The 27346-nt window shown below is 41.9% G+C and overlaps 1 protein-coding gene across 4 annotated transcripts in view; it reads right to left on the reverse strand.

The window, feature by feature from the left end:
* Window positions 1–26889, reverse strand: part of CHD5 (chromodomain helicase DNA binding protein 5) — a 98551-nt gene extending 71662 nt beyond the window's left edge. For all 4 annotated transcript variants that reach the window (XM_072426935.1, XM_072426933.1, XM_072426932.1 and 1 more), the window contains exons 1-2: window positions 26561–26889; window positions 15088–15224 (exon numbers count right to left, since the gene is read on the reverse strand). In XM_072426935.1, coding sequence (XP_072283036.1) covers window positions 15088–15224; window positions 26561–26624 — 201 coding nt within the window. In that variant the 5' untranslated portion in view covers window positions 26625–26889. The remainder of the gene's footprint in view (window positions 1–15087; window positions 15225–26560) is intronic.
* Window positions 26890–27346: the final 457 nt, after the last annotated feature.

Raw genomic sequence — 27346 nt, forward strand, 5'->3', positions numbered from 1 at the left:
CACCTTACCCATATTTTCCTTGCTGGCATAACTTCTGAGCATACAGTCCCTACACCTCTTATGGGTCACAGTTGCAGGTACTGATGTTGTCCCCTACAATACAGGGCCATAAGCTCTTCATAGTAAAGGGGGAGCCAAGTGCTCATCCATAGCAGTGGAATGCAAAAAGAGCGCAGTGGCCATCAGGAGACCGAGGGGTAAGGTAAGTTCCCTTTACATCCCCCTGGACAAAAATGGAGCATTTGACTCTTGCAGTGTAGGGCTGCAAGGGAAGCTTTTTGCTGAACTTTGAGTTTAGTTTTCCTTCCCAGCAACTACCAAAAATAAACTACAAATATAAAACAGATTAATCCTTCATAGGAACCCACCAACTAGAGGCTGCAGCTGCCTATTGTGACCGGTCAGCAACTCGACAAGTGAAGCAAGAACAAGACAAATCACAGACATGATATTGGGGCCTGAAGAAGCAAGATTCTCAGCTGAGCATTCAAAAATATCTTAAGCTTTCTCAGCAGAAAAGTAATTCTGGTAAGGGGAAACTTTTTAATAAAACCTGTTCTAGCAAGCTGTCGTTTTGCATCTTTTTCACAAAGCATGAAGTTGCATGCATAATAACCCCAGAATGTCATTTGTTCTGCAAAAGTTGTGCAGATCCAGCAGGGTGCACAATGAGAATCTCTGGAGTTAGGCCAAAATTTAGGTATGTGGGTTATGCGAGAGGGAAGGGGCCTAAGGAACAACTTCAGTACATACAAATACTATTGTTTAGGAACACCTAACAATAACATGAAATATGCAATCCCTTTACCTGAAGGGTTTCACAGTACCTGACCTTCACCTGTGTATTTATACCTGAAGCTGTCTCTGTCTATGCATCCAATTGGTTTTTAACATAAACAACCCCACTTATGCAATTATTGAAATTAAAAACTTTGAGACAGATTTTCTTCCATAAAGCACCCCACATTCAGGCCTGTTTAATAATAAAGTGCAATAGAGGCGCACAGTAAGCAGGATCGACCAATCAGAAAATAGCTTTATTCTGGTCTCCGCAACCTATAGTCTGATTACATTCTATGGGTCACTGCATGCTTCTCTTTTTACATTCATATTGAAATATGTGCTGTGTATTTTATGACAACCCCCCCCCCTCCATTTACTTCCCAGATTATGAAATGTATTGTAGATCACATCTTAACCTTGGAGAGAAAAAAATCCAATCAGACTAATTATTTTGGCAGACACAGCAGAGACCGCAGAAGCAAACAAATGAAGGCTGGGGAGGAAAGGGACAGCACGCTTTCTTCCTCATCAAATACACCAACAGATGGTTTTCTGCAAACTCATTTCTAGCGGCTGAAATATTGCGATGTGACTGCAGTATTGCTGCGTGTGCGGGGCGAAGCCATGTCCTGCTCAGTGTTCATTATATACACATATATGTACATAATCCAGGGCTCTGATTGGTCTATAAAAAAGGGAAACTCACTTTTTTTTGGTTAATTTAACACATTATATAGATTTTAGCTATGTTTTTTGTAGATTTGCACCTGCTTCTGTACCAGAGACACAATACTATTGCAGATGGATGGTCATTTGGTCAGTGATGTGACCAAAGCTGCAATTCATGAATATTCTTATTACAACAGATATAAATGTGGTAAAGCCAAAATAAATATCATCTGTAAATATATTCTGCACAGAGATGGACACATTTCAGTCACTAATTCCTTCTATGCAATATAGCAACAATATTGCAATGCATCAAAAGGCTAAAACAATAAAATATTTAGGTGAACTAATTATCTTTTTACATTGGCTGTGGAATAGGGATGAATATATTGGGCAGCAAGTGAGCAGTCAGCTCTTAAAGGAAGCAAGGAAAATGGGCAAGTAGAGAATTGGCAACAGGGTCATGGGTGCTGAAGGTCAGGGCTGCTATTACGGGGGACAAGAGGTACTTCTGTTCCCGGCCCTGATCATAGGAGCTTGACTTTTGCAATGCTGGACATAGGGGAGGGGAAGCGTATGTGGTATGGGGATCAGAAAATTGTGATTGAGGTCCTGCCCAAAGTTCACTAATATATGTTGGGTGGGGGTAGGGGCTATCTGTTCCAACCCAGCAAACGCTTAGTTACCAAAAGTGCCACAATGGGTCAGATCTGGGCCATGGAAGAAGGTGGCATGGTCTGGGGAATCTTGTAGTTTATACAGATGACTGGGTTTGAGTGCATCAATTATAGGGGATGGCTACAGGATGCAATATAAAAAAGTTGGGGGCGAGTTAAATCTCCTGCCAACTTGGTGCCAAATATAGCAGGCACCTTCAGGGGTGCATAGTAGAGTTCATGATGGGTCAGAGCTGTTCTCGTGGCACAAAGGGGAACGACAATATCACCCAGGGGGTATTATTGTTTTGGTTGACCATCATATCAAGCCTATGACACCCTTTTGTCAATAATTGGCATCCATCTAAGAAATGTGACTTCAAGCATTGTTTGCAGCCAACAGATCCTCTTTTAAATAAAACGAAAAAAAAATTCATGCCGTGAAAGACATGGGAGTAGCATTTACATAAAAATGTAAATAAAAGCCATGTAATATATGGAAATGAAATCCATTCCAAAGAAGAATTTACATGAAGCCTCTCTGTGTTACTGAATAATGAAATTCATTCTAATCTTTTCATTTAATTTATTCCATGCAAGCCGGAGCCAGACGAGAAGACCCATCAGAAATAATTATACAATGAGTGCAAGGTGAGCTCTAACACACAGACACACGGGGCCAATCCATAAATCAACAATGCTCGGCAAAGTCTGCAATGCAGACAACAGGCAATGTGATTCACCATGTGAGAGGACGGAGGGCAGGAAACACTTGGCATTTGTGTAAATACTTTGCCATCTCTGTGCTGTGGATCTCATCCTCTTTCAGCCACTTTTTGACATAAAGTCCCAGCTGCATGGCATTACTTTCATGGCAGACCAATCTCTTGATAGTGACAACAGTGGATCATTCTCGTACAGCATGTGCTGGCACAGCTTCACATGATTAATATTAATATTATTAAACAGGATTTATATAGCGCCAACATATTACGCAGCGCTATACATTAAATAGGGATTGCAAATGACAGACGAATACAGACAGTGACAAAGGAGGGGAGGACCCTGCCCCGAAGAGCTTACAGTCTAGTAGGTTGGGGTGCATTTGACAGTGTGACAACACAGGAGCACAAGTAAGAAATAAGCAGAGGTGTAGCTTTTTTCGGGACCCCTGTATAGGCTCTCCCTGTGCACTCGGCATGGATAGCCTTCACTTTTACCATACCCCTTCTTTTTTTAAGACTACACCCCTGGAAATAGGGGAAAAGTGCACATTCTTCACACCTGTGACACATGGATATCAACGCTCTGGATCTTCTTTCTGTTGTTGACAATGGTAGACCATAATGATTTAAAGTGGAGCTAAACTCAAAATAGAAAAAAAAATCATCAGGGGGTAAAAGTTCTTGGCATAAGTGTCAAGAAAAAAAACAAATTCCTGGACTTTAGGTGGCTTTTTAGGAATTTTTCTGCTTGAATTGCATGTGCCATGTAGAGCAGAAAAAGCACTATTACCAGTGGTGCCAAGAATAGGCCTAGATGCATACATGGGATGCATTATCAGTGGCTGCCCAATGGCCAAGGTGTTTTGTTCACAATGTCTGCATTCGGTTGGTACGCTTTGCACTCACTTAAAAATAATATAAAAAAAAAAAAAAAAAAAGATAAAACCATCTACATGTTGGATAAAAGTTGAGCAAAATTATCTCCAAATCGACCTCAAATTTTGGCCACTGAGTTCCGCCAATAATTAAAAAATAATTCTCTGTGTTGATTATTGACAGGTACTCTTGTTCTCACGCACTCCATCCAGCTATTAAGTTACATAAGGCCTTCTCACTGACTTGGCAGCGGTCTTGCCTCTTAGCGGCCAGACATGGGCTCGGGTCACATCGCTCCTCCGGCTCTACTCTCTGCATTCCACTTTCACAAACTGCCATTGTCTGGAGCTCGGTAGAGGAATGGGCTAAAAATATACCAAAGGCAGACTCACTAAATAATTACCGGCTTGACGTTCTCAAGGAAAGTCTAACAAATGTTTCAGATGCGGTCAAACCAAGAAAACAGAGAACTGCTAAAAGCGGTTAATGCTGATCTCCTGACAAATATTCACTGACTTCGATTTTATAAAGCAGGTGAAAGCACAAAAAAAACAAGTAGTATAAAAGCTTGCAGAGATTTTCTCTTTCTTATTTTTTTCTTTATTTTCATGCGAAGCTAGAAAATAAATGTGCTAGAGAAGTTGACAAGTTCCCAACACAGCCTCCTTGCATGTTATAGCCTTTTCCTCTGCTGGTCTGATTACTGACTATGCTGGCCTAGCTGCTCTGCCCCTCCCCTCACTGTATAACCTTTTATGTAGCTGCTGGCGGAAGAACAAAGGGTAATAATATAGACCAGAGGTAGGCAAACTCCAGCCTTTAGGCCAGATATATCCTAGCCAGTATTCCAGTCCGGCCTAACGCCCCCCTAGTTATTTATTGTTGGATCCGGCCTAATTGAATTGTCGCCTTATCGCCAGTTCCCACGATATCATTGAGTTCCTGCACAGTAACCCCAATTACAATGCCTAAAGAGCAGAAGCAAGGCGCAGCTACCAGTCTTCGGAAGGTTGACTTCGAACGTCGTGTCTTCACCCCCTAATGGACTGACGAATTATTCTTCAAACGCGGCAACAAAGCCCCGAGTTTAGTGTGCAACGGCACCAACAGCACTTTCAAGAGATCGAATCTCAAGGGGCATTTCGATGCCAAGCACGTGCACACACACAGAGACTACACCGTGGATGAGCGGAAGACTGAGGCTGCTCGCTTGCAGTCACGGTTGGATAAAATCTTTCCTTGGACACCTTGTTTCTCTTGGCCTAGTGTGCCCTCTTGGCCTAGTGTGCCCTCTTGACCTACTGAAATGGCCTAGTAGTCCAAAAAGGTTGCCGACCCCAGCTACAGAATGTCCCTTGACTGACAGTTCAGAGTCTGCTGGAATTCCATCTATGATGGGGACACCCAGCAGAATTCCCAGGGCTTGCAGATGCCTGCACAAGGGAGGATTTTGCATGCACAAAGAATGCCTAAAATTCATTAAATATGTATAGAATCCCATGCTGGAATGAATAGTCTGGTGGCAGGGTCTCCAGGCTATGAACACAGCTTGGTCCTTCTTTAGGTGTCCACATCACCTAATAGAGGTGGTCTCTCCTATCGCTGTCCAGCAATGGGATTTCTTCCATCTCCAGAAGACTTCACATGGGTTCATGCAGGGTGAATATATGGCACAGATTGCACCAATAATTGGTCATCAGAAGCTGTGCCAAATACAGACAACAGATTTAATGAAGAAAATTTGTTTTGGAGTGGGGTGAGAATAGGAAAGCGGAGGATATTTGCCCAAACTTGGCTTTAAAATACCCAAAATTGCGGGTTCAGACCTGCAGGGGAATTCTAGCTGTCAGTCTGTGAGTGGTACTGAACCCCTGACTGCTGCCCCCATTTATGGGGCTATTGCGGGTACATGCAACTTGTACCCGCAATAGCAGCATTGATTCACTGCTTCAAGTGGTAACCACATCACAACATAATTTTTCTGACCATAGCTTTAAATTCAGACTTAAGTAGAACAGGTGTTCTGGTGTGGCTTTTGGCAGCTGGGACTCTTTCAGCTGCTTGGCTGGCCATACCACTGTGTTTGCCCCTGGTATTTGAACGGGGATGGCGGTTGGTACAACAGAACAACTTACTATCACCTCTATTCAACCTCTATGGGCTGGCATGGGTAGGACTCTATATGTGGAGTCCAGTGGTGGAAATAGCCAACATTGGGCCTCTGTAAATAACTAACTTGAGGCCCCTGTGGCCCTCGTGCAGTGGCACACCTTGCACCTCCTTATAACCACCCCTGGCAAAGTCTCAGCACAGGAAGAAGTTAAGGGGCATGAGAACATGCTAACCACACTGCAACTTCACCGCCAGTCTGGACATAGCCCAACAAGGCCCACATCAGCAATTGCCATTTCTCTGTATGGGTATCCGCAAGGGCAGACTATGTCAATGTATGTTTTGGCAGCTTACGTGACAACACTGGAGAACTACTGGGAGTCAGGGATGGAGTGTTGTCACCCCATAACAGAAGTGCCTAACACTCAAGGCATTGCCAGTTATTATTTTACCAAAATCCTCAGATTTCAATTTAAGCAAAAAAATTTCTGAAATGATATTAACGCGTTTCGCTTTTTAAAAGCTTATAAAAGAGTTTATTTATTGTTGGGCTTGCATGCATTTTAAATAAAGCAATCTATGTCTGAAACCCAGAAATCCTGTATGTCTAGATCTGTAGATATCTGCATGTACATTGCCGTCCCTTGTTGATTCAGAATTTGCCCCATCATGATTCATGCTGAACTGGCGGAAGGTTTTTAATGTTGTGTACTGGGAACGCTGAGTTTTGCCACCAGGGAAAAATTGTAAATGAGATACTGCATTGCAGTCGATGCATCCTTTACTGGAAAACATCGTCCATTATATCAGATGGATGTACAGAGGAAGGCAAAGGCATCAATTAGAACACAGTCACATACAGATCACTGCTGGAAGATTTGTTAAGGCCACAAAAGTAGTGGAAATGCAAAATTAGACATATGGGAACTCAGCCAAAAGTAAAGTAAAGCCACCAGCCCTAACTACAAGCCGGATTGCACAGAAATAGATTGTATTAAACATTCAGGGGTAAAAATGGAACAGATTTGGGATATTTTAGGAAGGGTCAATTCAGATCCTCAGTGTTCTGCTGCAGGCTCAGCCACAATCCAAACCTCCTACATTCATATAGTGTTAGGGTAGGACAAACTCTCCTATTACCTAGGGCCCCTCACGCTCCCCAAGGCACCAACTGACAGAATGGCATAGGTGCAGGGAACTTTAATGCTGAGCTTTTACAATCCCCACTTCATATGTGCCCAGGACCCCATTTAGTCTAGAACCCTCCTTGGGCAGGAACAGGGCAGGGACCCCGATTTGTGTCTGCTGGAATTAATGCAGAACTAAACCCTTGATACTCACCTGTCCTGGTTCCAATGCCGGGTCATCTTCTCTCCCTGGAGATGATCTTTGCCCATTTTATTGGTTGGGCCAGGCTGACATGGGTGCACAGGAAATAATTCCCGGCATGTGCAGGGGAAGCTGGAATTGACAGGTATCCTGGCAAACAAAGCTCAGACTCATTGCACAAGTGATATTGTCCTCATTTGTCCTCCTAATAAAAAGTCTCTTCTAAAGTAGTGGAACATATTGCATTTTGGCGCTGCTTCTCCCTGTCCCAATCAGACCTCTGCCATGCAGGGATTGTTGTCTGATAAAAAGACAGATGCAGGTACTTGCACAGTTTTCCTTAATTTCTGTCTTTTAGATCTGGAGTGGTAAGGTCAATTCTTATTATTACACGTTGCATGCATTGATGCAATATGGTACCATAGTGGCACTTTGCCAACATTGCACTGGGCTGCCTGATACATCTTTTTTGCTGCATCAGGCAACTGATTAAAGTGAATGTGCTACCTTAGTGCGATTTTGCGAAATTGTCACCCAAAAACTAGTTCTACACCCCCCCCAAGAATCTTTAGCAGATGGGAATAATTTTAGTCCATTGCCCTTTTTTGTTAACTGAGCTCCTCCAAAGAAACAAATCAATATTTCTGCACAGAGGACGACCAGCAAATTGATCCGGTATTTGGCAGATCTGGCCGGGCTCCATGGCTGCGTGCCTGGCATCTTTAGGCAGACAATAAGGTGACTTCTCTATTTTTCCTAATGGGAACAAGTCAGATTTTAATCCATAAATCAGATTTTAATGCCATATCAACCCAATTCCAGCTGTTATTTTTCTATAGACCAACTAAAAAAAGAGCAGGGGATTGCAATTATAGCAAAAAGGTTATTGTGTAAAGAAAAAATGGGGTAAAGGATAAATTCTCTTTCATACAAAGTGCTTTTATTTTCATACCTCCTTACATTTACCTTACCAAACCCACCCCAATTGCCTACCAAGATCTCAAAGGTCACAGTCCTGTATTTGTGACATTCCCCTGCCGTCCTGTGGGGCCCCCGTGGGCCAGTACAGTCCTGTGGGGCCCCCGTGGGCCAGTACAGTCCTGTGGGGCCCCCGTGGGCCAGTACAGTCCTGTGTCCTGTGGGGCCCCCGTGGGCCAGTACAGTCCTGTGGGGCCCCCGTGGGCCAGTACAGTCCTGTGGGGCCCCCGTGGGCCAGTACAGTCCTGTGGAGCCCCCATGGGCCAGTACAGTCCTGTGGAGCCCCTATGGCTGTTCTCCAAAGGTGTAAATGAGCTCTATAAAAGTCTATGGGGCTGTACTGTGCAGACCGGGCAGGAAAGAAGACTAACAGCAAGGAAATGCAACCTTGGCTGCAATGTTGGCTTTACAATTTGCAATTGGTTGCCCATTCTTTTTCTAAAGCAAGCAATCCTCATCCTATATGTGTTTAACATTTGTAAAATAATATGCTTGGAAAATAGAATATAAAAGCACATTCTGGCTCAGTAAGGGGGTATGGAAATGCTGGTTATACACCAACTATAATTAAACCTTAGCAGGTCTGTTTTGATGGCTCTATGTCCATGGAAATTTTGTATTAGCTACAAGCAGGTCAGATTCACTAAATAATTATTTATGAATGATCTTAGAAGCATCTCACACTGATATAATCGACACAAGCTAAAGCCTGGTGTGACAACCCCCTATTCATTTTCAAACTTTAGAGTAGAGTGTTGTTTAGTGCCAATGATTAAGGTATAAGGTATGTATTCAATGTATTGTATGTATTTCAAGGCATTTCTTTTTTAGCTAACAAGTTAAGCATGCAAGATTTTGGGATGCCTTAGATCCCTTCTTCAGGCTTGATCAAAGCCATACCAGACACTTGCATTTGTAATAACTCAAGGTAGCCAAAACGGGGTTTCTTAAACTACAAACTTTCTGGAAACTTTAGCAGAAAAATCCAGCCCAAGGAACTTTCCCAAAGTGTCACTCCAGCCTTGAAAGTGCACACTTGTCATTGCATTAACAACACCCTTCACTGATTCCACCTGAACTCAGACAATCGGAGAGTCTTTACATATGTTTGGCCATAAAGTAGGTGTAATGATTTGGTAAACACAAACATATGACCTTATGGTGCTCTTCAGTGGTGGATAATTATTCTGCTATTGCTGTATTTTGTTACTAAATACATGCATGTAGACATTACAGTTCAAATAAAATTATAATAATAATAAGATAATAAGATTTTTGGACAGCAGCATTTGTCTTCATGAGCCCTTACTAATGCTTCACTTTCCATTCCCCTGTGACATTAGCAGTCCCTTCAATGGTCACTGGAGCAATTTCCTTGGACAATTAAATTGTAGTTGGATGGGCATTAGGATGCCCTCTCCTCTGATTTCGAGCAATGCTCAGTGGATGGGCTGGCTTTGAAGGACTTCCATACCCTTTAAATGGTGGTCCCATACAAGTCTATGGAAATAGAAGGGAAATGGGAAAACACATTTCAATTGAGGGCCAAATAATCCGGCCTTTGGATTCTGGTTGATCTCTAAAACTAAGGCCATCAAGTCAAGTCAAAAATTCCATCATGGGTCCTAGGTAAAGCCAAATAAGGGGATACATATAACTCCACCATAAGCAAATCTGCAGACATGCAATATGAATGTTCATATTCTTGGATAAGACCAACTGCGACCACTTCTCTTAGAATTACTTACAATAAAAGAAATCTGAATTTTAATATCAACGTACCACCAACGCTCCAGATCTACACAAACATTCATCACGGCTTGCTTACGAAGGCTTCTCATTCAAATGTAAAAGAAGATTATAATATACTCAGAAAAGGAAGTGAGGCATAAAAAAAAAATTCAGATTCCAAGAATTTTTTGCAAATCTATTGTTATGTATATGGCGGAAATTGGGGTATTAACAAAAATACAATTGCATAGGCTTCTAAAACAGGAATAAGCATCCAGCTATAGAAAAGTGTACAGGAGGTGGCTCAGCCTCCCAATTAGGCTGAGTCCCAAGAAGACATAACACTGGGAGTGTTAAACTGCTGTGAATTAATATCCATTGCCTTTTTATATAAATTACTTTTAACTTTCTTACATCCCGTCAATCATATAAGGCGATGATGGGAAATGTAATGACAATGGTGCTCAACCAGATGCCGCAAATTAAACAACTGAACACCGAACAGCAGCATCATTGCAAATATAATATTTAAAAGTAGAAATATTAAAACAAAATGCAGGTGTTTATAACAGGAGGGTAAAAGTGCTATGGGTGCATTAGGAGGTGCAGAATAAAATTTAGCACTCCGGCCTGTGCCTGGCAATGGGCTGTTGACATATTAGTGTTGGCATTGCAGTGCATTCAGTGACAAGTTTGCATTTATAATGTAAAGTAGATCTAAAAGCAAATAAAAGTCTCATAGAAGATTTAATATATTTATTTCTATTCATACTCAGGCAGAGTGTTTAAGTAATGCGTTCCATTAAGGTATCCTATTCATTTAAATGAGTTGCTGAGCATCAGAAATGTGCAATGCACCAACATACAAAGGAGCATTAATGTGTAGTGCACCAGGACACATAAAATAGTTTGCCGCAGTATAATGATGTGAATCAGGCCACAACTGCTTATGTTCCTCTGAACATTATTCGGATCTCCCTTCCTTGTCTAGCTGCTTTCTGAGGGCCCAATTACAAAGCTTATATGTGCAAAGTGCAGTTACATTCATTGCATGAAATAATGTGCAACGGTGCCATTCATTGTGAATGACACCCAAATACACCTGCAGGCCACCTGTATAGCAAAACACAACTTGCAAATATTGTGAATTGTGTTACGCTAGAAAAAGGATAAAGATCCTATTTTGCCTCGTTTTGGTGCTTTATTATACACTGCAATATTTGGAACGGGCCATAATGTCTTCTTAATGTCAAAGGTGCACCAATGGACCATAATTTTTTCATATAAAGGTGCAGCAGGTGGGACAGGATCAGTGTTCCCCAATGATTTAGTTACAGGACCAGGTTTGCAGTTCTCAGTAGATAATCACAGGTGGTAAAATTACCCTATAATCCAATTTAATGGTCATTAACCCAGCTGTGCAGCCTGACCTTTTCTTCACTAGACACCTACACATTAACTATTCCTTAGGCATAATTCTCTAAATCTGCAATTTATTGCTTGCTGTAGCCAAATATAACACTTTTAAAACAAACTTGTGAGACTAAACCAAAGATAAAAGTAAAGGAATCCACAAGTCTCATGGAGTGCTGTAGTGCATTCTGCAGGTGCCTTGGGAAGCAATTTAAAATAAATGGCATCACAACTCACAAGCTGTTCTTGGTGCACTGGTGTGAAGGGCTCTCAATAAAGTATATAGGATGGGTTTTTGCATTTGCAAGCTGTTTGCACAGTTCTAGACAACCGATTGAGCAGATTCACACTGAATATAATATTTAGCACTGGAGTTTGGAGAGATTGATACTTTAATGCACAATTAAGAAGGTCAGGGGCAAGTTGTATTCCTGTGCAGACTTGCAGAGCTATTATAGAGCAACAGAGGATGACATTTATGAATGAAGCTAATCTATGTTACTAAAAATGCTTTGTATCAATAAAAAAGTAATTCATCATTCTGCATTGAATCAAAGAATCCAAACATCAGACACATGCAGTTTTAAGCTCAATCAAATGACCTTATATACCATGTACAGGGGCAGTACAAAAAAGAAAAGATGTAATGACAGATATACTAAGGCCATCATTCGTATTGATTCCCAAATTATGAGTTTGAAACAAGCATGCAATAAGGGAAGTTGGAATTCCCAATTTGCACAGCTAGATCAGTGATCCAAATTATTTTGAAGTCTAAGGCTTAATAAGATAGCAAATTTTAGAAGGGGGGAATTTTACAATTCAAACTTTTGAGAACTACATATATCAAGAAATCTGCATGCCAAAATATAGGGTGGCATAAAAATGCTAACAGCCTGGCGTTATTGCTGATTTCATATAACGTCAGTGCAGTGTAAAAGTGACAGCTTGAACTTTTAATATTCTTCTGACCATACCAGGGCAATGTCAAAATATAAGGGCAGAGAAATCCAAGTAAAAAGCATTTTCAGAAACAGATCAGCAATGGCATCTTTACAGCTACTTGAATTTAACTCAAATTAAACTTGCATTGAAATCTCTGGAGTAAAACTTCAGCCACCCTGAACAATCAATACATTTTCAACTATATAATATTTACAAAACATATACAAAGTATGTAAATATTGCAGCCAAAAAAACTAAAAAAAAAACAACAACAGAGCAAACCAGCAATGGGACAAAGAACCCTAACACAATGCAATACATACCCCTCAAGCTGCAGCAGTATTTTGGATGAATATTTAGACGTAGATCATGTACACAGACAGTAGGTGATAAACAAGTCACATGACTGCTTTTCTGTACTTTTCAGGTATTTTTTTTGTAATATTTTGGAATTATTTACTTAGGAAGGAATGTTGGGTTGTTCCTACTCTCTCTCTTCCCCAAATGAAACTGCTGACTTGACACTCATATGTTGGGGAGGAGTTTGGGGTTATGGGTGGTCTCATATCTGCTGCACTTAAAGTGGACCTTAACTCAATAAAATTGGGATTTGCTAAGTTTTGGGGGACATTTAGCAATGAAAACCCAAAAAGATTAACCGTGTTGGACTTCCAGGAATGTGCCTAGTTTTAGGCACTCCTGTGGTTGCACCCTTATAGCTGCAGTGTGGGATCCAAGGAACTGCTGCTCTGATAGTTTTAGGAATGAGATTCGGAGGTGTCCTTTCAGCGCTGCTCACTTTTCTCCTTGCTGGAGGTTCTGACATGAAGAAGCAAAGCCCTGCCTCTACCAAGATGGTGGCCTCCATATGGAGACACAACAAGACACGGTAATAATAGGGAAACTCCAGCTGCAGGAAGATCACTGGCAATATTAGTGACTAGTCTATTCTCCAGGCCTTCTTTCTGCCTAGGCTTCTGTAGTTCAGTTCCTCTTTAAAATAGAAAGTACCCCAGAAATAAATGATGGGAACATCTCCTAGGTTTTACTGCAGACTCTTTTCTCTCTGTGACTAGTCACCAAAGAAGTGATGTAGCCAAGAGTGAGCCCTTGTGCAGAACTAATTTGTCACCCCACCCCTGCTGAACTGACCCACCCATGAGGAACTCTGTTGGCTGAGGAGGGTCCAGGGCCCTCATGCAGCAGCACACTTTTCACCTGCCTATGACCAACCTGCACCAAACAACTCTTACAGGTTTTATAGGTGAGATTTCTGCATGTAGTTCCTGGATCTGCACTGTTCAATGGGCTCCCACCATCCCTGCTTTATTTTATAATAAAGGAAATACAACACAAAAAAACAAAGACTGGCACAGATGAGGGAATCACATATTCACTCAGGCCAACAGGAGCAAATTTTAGAATTATGAAAGGAAGTGTCCAAGACTTAAAGCGTACCTAAACTCAGAAATTTCACTTTACATAAAAGAGTAGACGACTCTTTTGGGTAAGGTAAAAATTCAGTTTATTTGTTTTTTAGGTGCAACACCCTTTTTGTAACAAAAAAAAGGGGAGCAGCACCACACCCCGAATTCTCGATTGCCTAGGTGATTGAGAATGAATGGGAGCACAAAACCTCGCAGGATACCTACGGGAGCACCCAGGAGGCTCTTGGGTGCTCCTTGGGCATGCGCAGAAGGAGCCTTTTCATAATGCAGGCATGCACAGTGAGATTGGCAAGTTTTTTTTCAACCTACATCACCCGACCCAATAGCGAGATCAGAAGAAGAACCCGGAAGAAGAGTAGTAGATGGCGGCACCCAGCACACCAGCTTGGAGACAGATGCCGGGACGACGCAGGACCCGATGGAAGACACTTCTAGACCAATTGAACACAGTGCCGGATTGAAGGTAAGTGGATTTTTTTTTGTTTTCAGCATTTTTCAGTTTACTTCTTCTTTAAGTACCTAAAGAATCACTCAGCCCATCAAGCTCCACTGATACCTAAATTATCACTTTTAGTTATACTGCTCCTTTAAAACTTTACTGAGCATCCATGTTCCAGGTTACCTACATCCTAACCACTAAGCCTGGATGAGCACAGAAGTCTATATATTTGCAAATTAAAAACAATAAATGGCATCACTGTATAACACAAAACTCAAAGCACTTGAATACATTTTATAGCAAACCCACATACAAACTCCATGCATACAACTCATGTCCTGAGCAGGTTTGAACCTGAGACCCAAGCATTGCAAGGCAGGACGCTCACCACTTTTCTATTTTTCTTTGTTTCTATTCTCATACTATAAAGTCACTTATTATAGTTGGTACTAATAACACATAACAGATCCTTTTTCCACTAACATGCAGCAAAAATGAAAACCTAATTTAAATAATAGCATAACACACCACTTTTATTGTTTAATTTTCCACTGCCAGCCTGTGATTGGACAATATAGGAGCAGCAATAGACTGATCAGGTCATCTCTCTGCTTTCCTTTTCTGAGCACATGTGCATGCAGCACAGCTGATTGGCTCCTAGTGCTGCCCCTCCCTCTCCGAATCTGAATGTGTCTATACAAAGGTCTGAAATCAGTCCCATTCAGGTACTTATATTTATAGGTATTTATAATATTTCGAATGAATATATAACTGCATTCATGCTGCTTTTCTATATTTGCCTGGAGTTCAGCTTTAAAAAATAAATGAACAAGACAATACATTTTTTATCAAAATCAGCTGAGCCGCCTACAAGACTTTGGCTCAGAATGTTCCTCCCGACGCAGCGAAAGGACGCTGAACGTTATCTTAACCAGAGCACAAATGACAACATAAATCAGGCAGGTCGCTCCCCCCCTCCTCACCTCTTTTTTCCTCCTCTTTGTCTTGGTCGCCTTAATCTCTTTCGATTTTTTGGATTTTTTCCTCTTCGGCGCTATGACCTGTTCCTCTGGGAAGAATTCTTCTATCTCCCGTTCTTCCATTCCTCTTTCTTCCTCGTCTGTGAAGAGATACAACAACGTCAGTGCTTTTCTCCCGGTTTATTTTCCCCGTGTTCCCCCCACATATTAGAAATTTTTTAGCAGTGGGAGGAGAAGGCGGATTGTGGATGTATTTTGCTGCTACTGACCCCCCACCCTCCACTCTGAATTTAAACGTGAATGACTTTACACGGTTGCACTATCGCAAACAAAGGTCAACGCCATCAGACGGTAACAAAATGCAAAACAGATCTCCTGCCTCTTAATCATCCGCAATCCTCAGAATTCCATTACTTGTCTCCACGCTGGAACCTGTTCTGCTCAAATCAGGCTAATATGACATCTGGATCATAAAGGTTAGGTGGGAAGCAAAACCCAACATGCTTCACATTGACAATCGGCAGCATGGTAAAATAAAAAATCACCCCTAATAACCAATCAGAGAGCCTCACAAGACTGCTGAAAGCAATGGAAAAACTTTTCTTTCTGATAATTAAGTATTGTCCCCAGAATCAGATTCTATGTTGTTCTAAAATAGGAAATGGCTTCAGCAGCCAATCAGATTCTCTTGTTTGTTTGCCACCTGTGATTCATTTATTTACCAGCACCTGGTGGGACAGACGGGTGGAAACTGCTGGCTTGTGCACAAAGTAAGCTGATGTTCTAATTCTGGGTTACCTAGCTAGAGGACTTGTGGTGTGGGGCGACTTTATTGGGAGTCTGTTTTGTTCCGGGTCAGTGCTTAGGTATTGAATCAGGTATGGAGGTGGCAAGGTGTCAGGTTCTGTCCTAAAAGGTTCTTGTTTAAGTATTTTAAAGTAACTCTGTACAGAACAACTGTAATAAAGTGTTATAATACTTACCAATCATACTGACAATGTCCCCGAGTGCCTTACATACCAATTCCACTGCCAATTACTCCTTACACCTATACATATTAATCCCACTGCCAATGCCCCTGAATCCCTTACATACCAATCCTACTGCCAATGCCCCCTGACACCTATACATATCAATCCCACTGCCAATGCCCTGATTCCCTTACATAACAATCCCACTGCCAATGCCCCTAACTCCCTTACACATCAATCCCACTGCCAATGCTCCCAAATCCCTTATATGTCAATCCCACTGCCAATTACTCCTTACACCTATACATATCAATCCCACTGCCAATGCCCCCGACTTCCCTACATACCAATCCTACTTCCAATACCCCCAACACCTTCACATATCAATCCCACTACTAATACCCCCAAATCCCTTATATACCAATCCCACTGCCAAAGCCCCCAACTCCCTTACATACCAATCCTCCTGCCAATGCCCCCAACTTCCTTACATACCAATCCTACCTCCAATGCCACCGACACCTATACATGTCAATACCACTGCTAATACCCCCGAATCCCTTACATAACAACCCTACTGCCAATGCCCTTTCACTCCCTTGTATCAATCCACTTTCAATGCCCCCTTACTCCCTTACATACCAGTCCCACTGCCAATGTCCCCCACTCCCTGAAATACTAATCGCACTGCCAATGCCCCCTTCCTTTACACCCTTCCAAATGCTACCAATCTCACTGCTGACATGTTCACTCCTGTAGAAGTACATTGGCTGAACAATCATCAGCATCCCACTATTCCTAGTGTATCGGACTCTATGTCCCCTGCTACCTGCAGTGGTTTGACCCATCTGACGCTGCATCCCTACAGACACAGTTCTGACATAGAACCAGTGGATAGAACCATTGTGAGCAGCAGGGGGTAGAAGCCTCCAACGCATCTGGAAGACTCAGATGCTGAAAATTCTTTAGCTTTAGAAGCTTGGCAAGAATGTAAAGATCAGAAGCACCTAAGACTGGTAAGTATCATTACTCCTCTATTACCTGGTGGCCTTTTTTAAGGATGGCTTTATGCAGTAATGTTAGAAGTGTATTTAAGCTACAATTTTTCAATTTCAAGTTTCAGTTTTAAAATATACTTGTATAATATAAAAAAAAACTCCCTCCACCCCATATACTTGTTCCCTTTGTTCCCCTTTCCTGCTGTACCAGTGGCACCATACTTTATGGCACTTGCATAATGGAATCCTTTTACTCCCTATAGAAGGAGCAGCAACACCGCTGTCCAATATTGTTCAGTTGCTTAAGTCAGCTCAGCCAAAGCCAATACTTTTTTTTTGGAATGTGCTCCCTCCGGCTTCATACATCTCCATCCCCATCCGTAACAAAGGCATCACTCCATCTCACGAGTGTAACAACAGCTGAGCCTGGAATTCCGGAAGGGAACCCTTGCAAGTAGACTGAACCATCAGCCATGAATAGAATCAGTCTTTAATTTGGCCATCACCAAATAATTGCTATTGATGTCCAATTTGGTTGAATCTTGCAAATGTCAAGCTGTATGTGGCTGGCCTGACTAATTAGGTTGGAACATCTGGATGGTTGACTCGATCCTGCAATGTGACGTTACAAGTGAAAGCAGCACTCAGACTCTTCCACAATCATCTGAAGGAGCGTTGGAGTGGGGAGGGCAGACAATGTATTCAGATTTTATGATGCATGTATTGTTGCCCCCTGAGGGACACAGGCTAGACTGAATACAAAGACCATATTACCTTGGCAGCTGCATACAGGAGGGTCTGCAAATCACAATACGGCAGCGAAACCGGCTGATCTCTTCCATCAATTAGGAATTCGTAGCATCATACCGACTTTTGGGGTTGGATACGCTTTAACGCTTTATATTTTAGGGGTTTTTATTTAAGGCTTTTTTTCTGAATTGCTGCATACCCACCTGTGTGGCTGAATTCCAAATACATACACAGATGAATACTTGAAGATGTTTTAAGTTTCAGTCCATTAAGTTTAGATATTTACAGGTCTGCCACACATCACAGCCAGGTCTATGACACATTTTATTGGTAGGGATAACAGCTCTGTGCTTATTCCGCCACAGCTTTCTGATTGGACAGTAAAAGAGCAGCAGTAGGCTGTGATCACCTCTCTGCTTGCCTATCCTATTAGCATATTTTTATTATTATTATAAAGTATTTATATAGCGCCATCATATTACGCAGCCCTGTACAAAATCCATAGTTATGACACTAACTGTCCCTGAAAGGGGCTCACAATCCAATGTCCCTACCATCATATGTCTTTATTACAGACTAAGGTCAATTTTGGGGGGAAGCCAACTAACTGAACGTTTTTGGAATGTGGGAGTACCGGGAGGAAACCCACGCAGACACAGGGAGAACCTGCAAACTTCATGCAGATAGTGCCCTGGCTGGGATTAAAACCTGGGCCCTAGCACTGCAAAGGCCAGAGTGCTAACCCCCTGAGCCACCGTGCTGCCCATCTTGTCAAATATTTGCATGCAGTACAACTTATTGGTTCCGGGTCATGCCACTTCCTCTTCTTCTTGCTGCTGCGCAGGGATTGCAAGACAAATGTAGGTATTAGGGCCTAGTACACATGAGCAGATGTGCTGCTAGTTTTGCAATCGACTGATGCAAAAAAATGCACCTGATAATTCTTTAATGAACATGTGTGTTTATAGGTGATATTTTATGTGTGCCCTTTCACCTCCTTCTGTATTGAGTGACTGTGCAATCAGCTACAGAGCAACTCCCACAGCCCCACCCACGCGGAGCCGGTGGCTTAGTGGTTAACTCTCCTGCCTTGTAGCCTTGTAGTCCCAGGTTTCCAGGACATTAGCTGCACGCATGAAGTTTTCTGTCTCCGTGTTTGTGTGTTGGTTTCCTTATAACCATAAAAGAGCTTCAAGAAGAGAGCTCTATAAATGTTGGCATCATTATCACCCCCCTTTCCAATCTTCATTAGCAAACAGTCTGCTATGTCTTTACATCTGACTTCCAGTCAAATCACGCCGCTCTAGGTTAAAACACTAATTTCCTCTTGCAGACCTCAATTTGCTTTTGGACCCTGGCCACAATAATTGGTCACCTTTGTCAGTCTATTATTGTATGTTTTGGCTATTGCAATCACGTAGATATATTTTTAATTATCCAATGCAATGTTCTGTTCCCTTCCAGTGACTGATTGTGTTTTTTAAGACATGTTTTGGCTGACACATCCTAACTATAATGTCAGAGACAGTGCCAAGAGGAGTTGTTCCTTCACTATGCTCCATCAACTCGTACAGCTATTGCCAAAGGATAAAAAATGCCATTTCCAGGGGAAAACAGAAGTAGAACAGAGGGAAAAAGCCAAAATTCTGTAATTTTCTGGTTTTGGACAGAATAGGGAGGGGTTAAACTTTATGTCTTACCCCACTTCCTGTCTCCGTGACACCTGAACTACCTATTAAAACCTGGTTAGACAATTTTTTATTTCAGAATATGTCCAATAAAACATTCAGCCCTGATGAAGGAACAGTTCAGCCACCGAAACATGATGAATTGTTGTTTTTAATATTTTATGATGAAATAAATAACACATGACTCACAATGACTACACAATTCATTGGTGTAGTTCTCTTTTTCATTCACAAATTTCACATCACTTCCTGTCCTGATAGGCAATGGAGAGAAATCTCCCCAGTAAGGACAAAGGAAATGGATGGCAATCTCCCTAATATACACAAAGATGGCTAAAAATCCTGACAGTGGTTCTCAATCTTTCATACTTTTTTTTGACACCAAATTAAACGCTGCTGTGGGGGTTTGAACACATCGGTGTAGTTTGGAAAGGTAAACTTGGGGAAGCGTATAACTTAATAAATTGGTCTTGTGTGTCCCATAAAACTCCTATTTGTGTTGGCATAAATAGTCCACAGTCTATGCCAGTGGTCACCAACCTTTTCGGACATACCGACCACTAAATTTACAGGCCGTGCATGAATGAGGAGCCGTGTGTCACTCAAAGGGGAGGAAACTTCCCCCATAGTGACGTAATGATGCCAGAACCGGACTACTCTCCTATCGCAGGTCTGCAATGGCAGAGTGGGTGTTTTGTGTCCAGGGAGCCAACCAGCCCACCGCCCTGAGCCTGCGATGCATACGGGTGACATAATCCATTATTCAATTATCCAGTGTTGTTACTGGCTGCTGTGGTGCTCTCAAGGGATTATAGGATGGGGTGGGTGAATAGATCTAAAAAAACATCTAAAAAAAGGAGTGGAGAAAAAAAGCAGTGGAGAAAAAAAGCAGTTGGAATTTAAGAAAAAACTTTTGGGTGGCTTTATTTAGACCATACCATTTCAGAAATCCAACATAGATAACTGTCAGGCACGTGCAAGGTTTTCAGAAATAAGAATATTTATGTGCACAGTAGGTAGGGTTCCCAGCTGTCTATGTGATGTAGATTCCTTCTATTGAGTGCCCAGGACCTAGAAAAAGCCTTCCGATGATGACATCAATGGAAGAGGACCAGTTGGCATGGGCACAATGATGAATTGCCAGTCCCCTGCACCTGTAAACAGCTATAGGACTAGACTTAGAACTTGATGAGTATTAAACAACTCCACAAGGTATTTTCTGATACATTTTGGTGCTGCTATATTATTATTATTATATTATTAATAATATTATTAAACCATATTTATATAGCGCCAACTTATTACACAGTGCTATTCGGTCTGGACATGTAGGCTCAAGTAACCTCAGGTCATAGAGGGGTCAATAACACACACACAGAATAACGTTGTATGTACGAGAGCACTTGGCCAATTTATTGAAACCTACAATTCGATGTCCCGATTTCATATGGAAAAAATCACCCAAATCCATAAAAGCTGAACTTTTATGGAGTCTGATACCCCTCGCTCCAAGATCTCTGAGCCAGGGTTCAATCAGGAACCGGCAACACAATTCTATGTCTGGCCTACCATTAGGACTGATAAGCCATCACTCCAACCATTTCAGATGATGACTGTGGTCTTCAGCAATCAAGCTCAGACTTCTCAGAGGCACTTTGTACATTTCTCCAAGCTCCTCGACAAAGTAATGATCATCACGTCTCATCCACCTCCTCAATCACGGCTCACCTGAGCCATTCAGAAGATTTGAAAGGCTTTGTCATTACACACAATCACAGAAATGTTCCCGGGTCATGGTGGGAGGCCGTACCTCTGACAAGAATCTACTCATCATACTACTACACATCTAACTGAAGATGTGATGGGGGGATGTGGGGCCTTTCCGTGCAGGCATGGAATATATAACCGCACATATTGAAGGTTAATCTAATAGGAAGACAGTGGCAACTGTCCAGTAAAAAGAAGAATTATTGATGAATTTAATTTTTTTTATTCTTGTATCTAAGCAGCAACAACATAAAGTCCAAAGTCATGTCACCAACTGTCCGTCTTGAGCAGGGGTGTCAAACTCAGGCCCGCGGGCCAAATCTCCCCGTACTGTAACTATATTTGGCCCACGAGAAATTATCAAATGTCTACTAGAGCTGGCCTGCCAGTAGACAGTGCATGCACAGTTTATTTTACAAATCCCAGAAATGCTCTGCTGGGGCGTCAATCAAGACCCACAAGTGCCCCCTCCTCTGTTAACATTCATTAGCAACCTTCCTCAATTGTAGATATTTTTTCAAAACATATAAAGGTTGGCCGGTGACTTTGTCCAAATTTTTCATTTTGGCCCAGTGTGTATTTGAGTTTGACACCCCTGGTCTAGAGGAAATCACCATCTAATATCCCTACCATAATCCGAATCCAACTTCAAAAGAAGCCAATTAACCTTCCGGTATGTTTTGGGATGATGAGAATTATTTCTCCACAAATCAGTTAGTTGGGATCAGTTTGGCATTCTTGTGGTGCCCAAGGATAAAATCTATCACCCAATCAGAATGATTTTAGGTGGATTGGGCAAATGCCATCTTGTGCCTATGGGTAAAGGTGTGACACAAGTACAAATGATTGTTCTAAATAAGCCTTTTTCAAACTTTTTAGCATGGGGGAACTCATAAAGTAAATTTCAGATCTTAGGGAAACCCTTCTATAATTACTATATCCACAGATCACAGTATATTAGTGTGGTGGTCAGTGAGAAGAATGTCTCTTACATTGCTGGTCATTGAAAAGAATGTCACCCTTACAAATAACCAAAAAGACAATTGGTGTCAGGCACAAAGTGCTCATTAAGAACCCCTAGAACCCTCTGAAGGAACCCTAGGGTTGGGAAACACTGCTCTGGAGTAACTAAAATGATATCCACATATTTTATGTACATAGGAGGGATCAATAGTAAGAAAACACCTACAGTGAAAGTTGTATTGACCCATTACATTGCAGATCAACGTAGACAAGAGATTTATCAGCCTCTTTTTTCCTCCTCAATGAACACCTAACACCCTCTATATAAGCCTTGTTACCCCTGAGGAACCCTAAAATAGGGAACCCCCGCTATGTGGGAAAATGCTATTTGTGTTGGAGGTCAATGGGATGAATGCTCCCCATACATTAGTGAACAGAGTACAGAGAGCTTAGTTTCATGCAACTGGCTCTGCCAAGAGTTGTTGGCCCCAGAAATATGAAGGCACCAGCCAATGGGGGGCCAATCAACCACAGCTCAAGGAATCCCTTGCAACCTTTGGAGGAACACTGATCGCCAATTGGTGCTCTAGAGCAGTGGTCCCCAACCTTTTGAACGCCACGGACCACTAAATTTACAGACTCCAGACTATTATCGTTGGTACAGGATGTAATAAAAATCCTACATTTTACAGTTTCCACTAGAATATGAAGTGGAATTTTCCAAAGACATCCATTTAAGTGGGAATGTTCTCCCATTTCTTTAAAGCTTACAAACAGGAAGTAAAGGGAAATCTCTCCTACCCATTCCCCAACCTATCCAAAAAAAATTAGAATAAAAAGATTTACCTAGACTACTCTTTCACCATGTCTCTCTGTCCAGGTGTGTCAAGATCCAATTCCATTGGTTGATTTACTCAAAAATCAGATTTTAGTTACAAGTGGAGTCAGCCATCGTCTTCTTTTATTTTGGAGGGCTCTAAGTTTTTTGATCTCTCTAGAATTCCCAACTCTGTTCCATTTTGTTGTCCCCCTACCTTTGAATCTTCCAGCACAACTATTTGCATTGATTACCTAAAACCCAGAGGATAATCAGAGAAGACTGGTCTGCTTTAACCTTTTTCCCCTCAGTTTTATAACCTGATGATCCTGCCAGTAGATTGTAATGGTCAACTTTTATTCACGAGGTTTACACCTGTCATTGTAACCTGTAAGAGTAAGCTGGAGTTGTTTGTTTCTTTCTTAGACCATTATGTCTGTCTATGACTACTCACGCTGCAGATTTTCTGCACATTGCACGGTGTTGTCACCCTGTTATAGGAAGCTGAAATGTAATAGCTGGCAGAATCAACACTGCTATGCTATTGCTACTTAGAATGCTTTATGTATGATAAGTTACATTTCTAGGCTCTGTCATTACTTCTAAAGTTTTTCTTTTTATACTACTTTGGAAACTGAAAGTATATTACTCTGCATCAGTGATCCCAGTGGATCCAGCAGATCTGCTGCCAATTTTGTGCTCAGCCAACCAGTGAAGTATAGCCATGGTCAGGGAAAGTCAGGCACCGGTAATAAAGTGAAACTAAACCAGAGAGGAGCACAGATGAAGCTCTGCCGACCGGTAAAGGTGACAACAGGTATCCTGTGCTGCCCTATACAGGACCTAAAGAGAACCTGTCATTGGAATACTAGCTCCTTGGCTTCTGATGCATCTAAACCCCATGCTTGTTCCAGGATATTGGCTCAATATACTAAACCAAGAGACAGCCAGGTAGGTAGCCTTTGCAGGAGGTCATCACTGGAAACCATTGTATATCTTTATTTTAAATGTCCTACATATCGAAGATGACAGCAAAAAAAGTCCAGCAATGTGAAATTAGATACAGAAAGGCACACAAGGAAGTAATAGAAGGCACATGGGGTGTCTCATATTGGCTGCTATTGATGATCCATGCTAATTGTTGGGCTGCCAGTGGCTTCAATACTTTGTGCCACCAACTTGGAACATGCAAAAGAGGAAAACCAGAACGCTACATATTCATGGAATGTGAATTATAAGGAGCTTTAGGTACCCTCAGAATTGCACAAAGCAAATAATATTAATACACAATATTTATATAGCGCCTACATATTACACAGCGCTGTACAAAGTCGATAGTCATGTCACTAACTGTCCCTCAAAGGGCTCACAATCTAATGTCCCTACCACAGTCATATGTCATTAATACAGTCTAAGGTCATATTTTTTAGGGAAAGCCAATTAACCTAACTGCATGTTTTTGGGATGTGGGAGGAAACCCACGCAAACATGAGTAGAACTTGCAAACTCCATGCAGATAGAGTTCTGGCCGACATTCGAACCTGGGACCTAACGCTGCAAAGGCATATGTAAAGCATTGCAGTTGCTCTAAGGATGCGCCTAATAGATGGAGGTAAAAATAAAAAAAAAAATCACCGCTCTCACCAAAAATGCTACTGATTTGGAGAACTGTGCAACACATGCACCAAGATTTTTTGTGAGAATAAAAAAAGAAGCCAATCGATGGCAAATGATTTCCCATTATATGACCGGATACATTTACAAAGTCATTACACTTTCGGGTTTTTCAGCAACATAAAAGGCGATATTCAATGGACAATAACTGACAACAGCCAATCAGAGTTCCCCATGCAGGGAGACAATATATAATGATTGCTTATCTGTCATCTTGGGTTCCAGTACTTTGCATGCTGCTCTTATCCTTATAATAAGTCCATGAACTGAATTGGATGATCTGACCGCAATCTTTACTTTTTCTTTGCACAAACTGCAATTGATTCCAACTGAATTGAATAGCCTTGTGCTATGAAGATCAATAGGTCCCTGTAGTCCCTGCTGAATATAGTCCCAGTCTGGGATTTCACACTGATTGCATTCCATTCATTTTCAACAGAATACAGTTACGCCATTTGTTGCATCTCCGTGCTGTGGATCTCCTACGGACTCTTTGCAGCCAGGATTGTTTTTAGATGGTGACAACGCTGCCTGTGTAATTTGTGTTCTCCTCTATCGGGAGGCCGTGTGACAACATAAGAGAACAACCAGTAAACCAGAACAGCGTTGTCACCCTGTAACTAGATTGTAAGCTCTTCGGGGCAGGGTCCTCTCCTCCTCCTGTGTCACTGTCTGTATCTGTCTGTCATTTGCAACCCCTATTTAATGTACAGCGCTGCGTAATATGTTGGCGCTATAAAAATCCTTTTTATTAATAATAATAACAAAAAGGACCTTTATGGAAAGATCACCAGACCTTATTATAATGAAAGCTACAAAATATTAAAGTGATAAAAAGATTAGGAAAGTGACCACTGTCTACTGCGTATTTTCCAAATTGACATGGTGACAACGCAAGAGAACAACTGGTAAGCAGGACAAAGCGTGGTCACCCTATAGGCAATCACCAGGCATTATTTTAATGGGAGCTGCAGACTGAAAATGACTTTTAAATGACATTAACAATACAAAGCTATTATGAGATTTGAGCGATTGGGTTTATATGTCCTCTGTCCTGCGCACATGGAGAAGCACAGGCGTGTCGTTCCAGACCAGCACAACCACTGCCGGCCACAATATTATTGTAGTGGAATGCAATGGGAAATAAAGATTTACAAACAATTCCGATAAATGATTTAAAATATAAATTCAACAAGATTTGTCATGGACCCCCCAGCAGTAAAGCATTGGGCCGCTATGACCCCCATATCATATCACATGCACCGTACATTAGATATGAGTAGGATACAGATATGTAATGGGAATTTATGCCCAGAATCAATAACAATGCGGTTCATATTGAACAATAGCTCACAGCGCACGCTTACCCATCCCATACAAACACAATCATTTTTAATTAGATTTTTTTTTTCATGATCACCAGGCTCATGCAAGGAAGGTGGCGGTGCATCCTATCTGACTGCACCAGTGCTAATTACAAAGATGCTCAGCCAGGCATTGCATAAATAATGTGCATACAGTAATACAAAGCAGATTACAGCCATTTTTCCCCCTTCTATTCCTGTTGATCCAGCCCCCTTTTCCTATAAAGAAAATAAGCTACAGACACAAAAGAAGGAAATAAATAAAAGTATGTCAGGAAACCCATATATTGTTATATTTTGTCTTTGTGTTTTCACAGGCGCCCTTCTGCACGGGGTTTATCTCCGGCGTGCAAAACTTTAAACTAAAGAAACAAGCTGTGAATGTTTGCCGTGCCCTCGCGCCTGTTCTTTTTTTTCTGGCAGCAGCCACCCATCGCCCAATTTTTTAGGCTCCGCCGGGCGTACAAGCAGGCGCAGGACCTACCTGACATGTCTTCATTCTCCATCTCCTCCACGGGCTCCTCTTCGGTCCCCAGTGGCCCCCTCATGGCCCCCCTCGATTAATTGCAGCTTATTTTTGTGCAAAGCTTGCTGTAGGGGGACAACCCCCCCTTCCAAAAAAAACTGCTCCAGCTCTTAACCCATAGAATGCCAGGAGGGGTGCAAAGCCTGAGCTGATCAGGGCTTGGCAGGCTGAAAGAGAAAAAAAAAGAGGGGGGGTATGGTTTTTATAAAAGATGGCTGCCTATTTCTTTTTTTTTAAGGAGCAATGCCCCCCCTTCTCTTCTCTCTCCCCCTCTCTGCCCAAATCTCTCAGTCTGAAAATAAAAGAGAGAGAGACAAAACTGGAATACACATGCCCAGATTGTGACGTCCAGTCTGGTTGCCCAGGCAACCACATCCCATAATTTTGGCACAACTAGTTAGTAGTGCTGCCAGAGGTGACTAAGTTCAGGACTAGTTAGCTGGTGGTAGGTAAGAGAAGGAGGCGGGGGGGTCAGGGTATTTTTTTTTTTTGCATGGGGGAAATAGATGTTGCTGTGAATGTGATTCCTCCATCCATCCATGCTACAATCATTTCTGCACTGCTGGGGTTACCTGTGTCTGCAGCTCAGTGACAGCTCAGTGACAGCACAGTGACAGCTCAATGACAGCTGACACGCCCCCTACCTCCTGAGCAGCCCCTCACTGGGTGGGATGGAAACTTACAACAATGTATCCAACAAAAATAATCACTGATCAGATGTTAAAGGAACAGACCACTCCAAAA

This window comes from Pyxicephalus adspersus, chromosome 11 (genome assembly GCF_032062135.1).
Source record: "Pyxicephalus adspersus chromosome 11, UCB_Pads_2.0, whole genome shotgun sequence".
NCBI classification, from domain to species: Eukaryota; Metazoa; Chordata; class Amphibia; order Anura; family Pyxicephalidae; genus Pyxicephalus; species Pyxicephalus adspersus.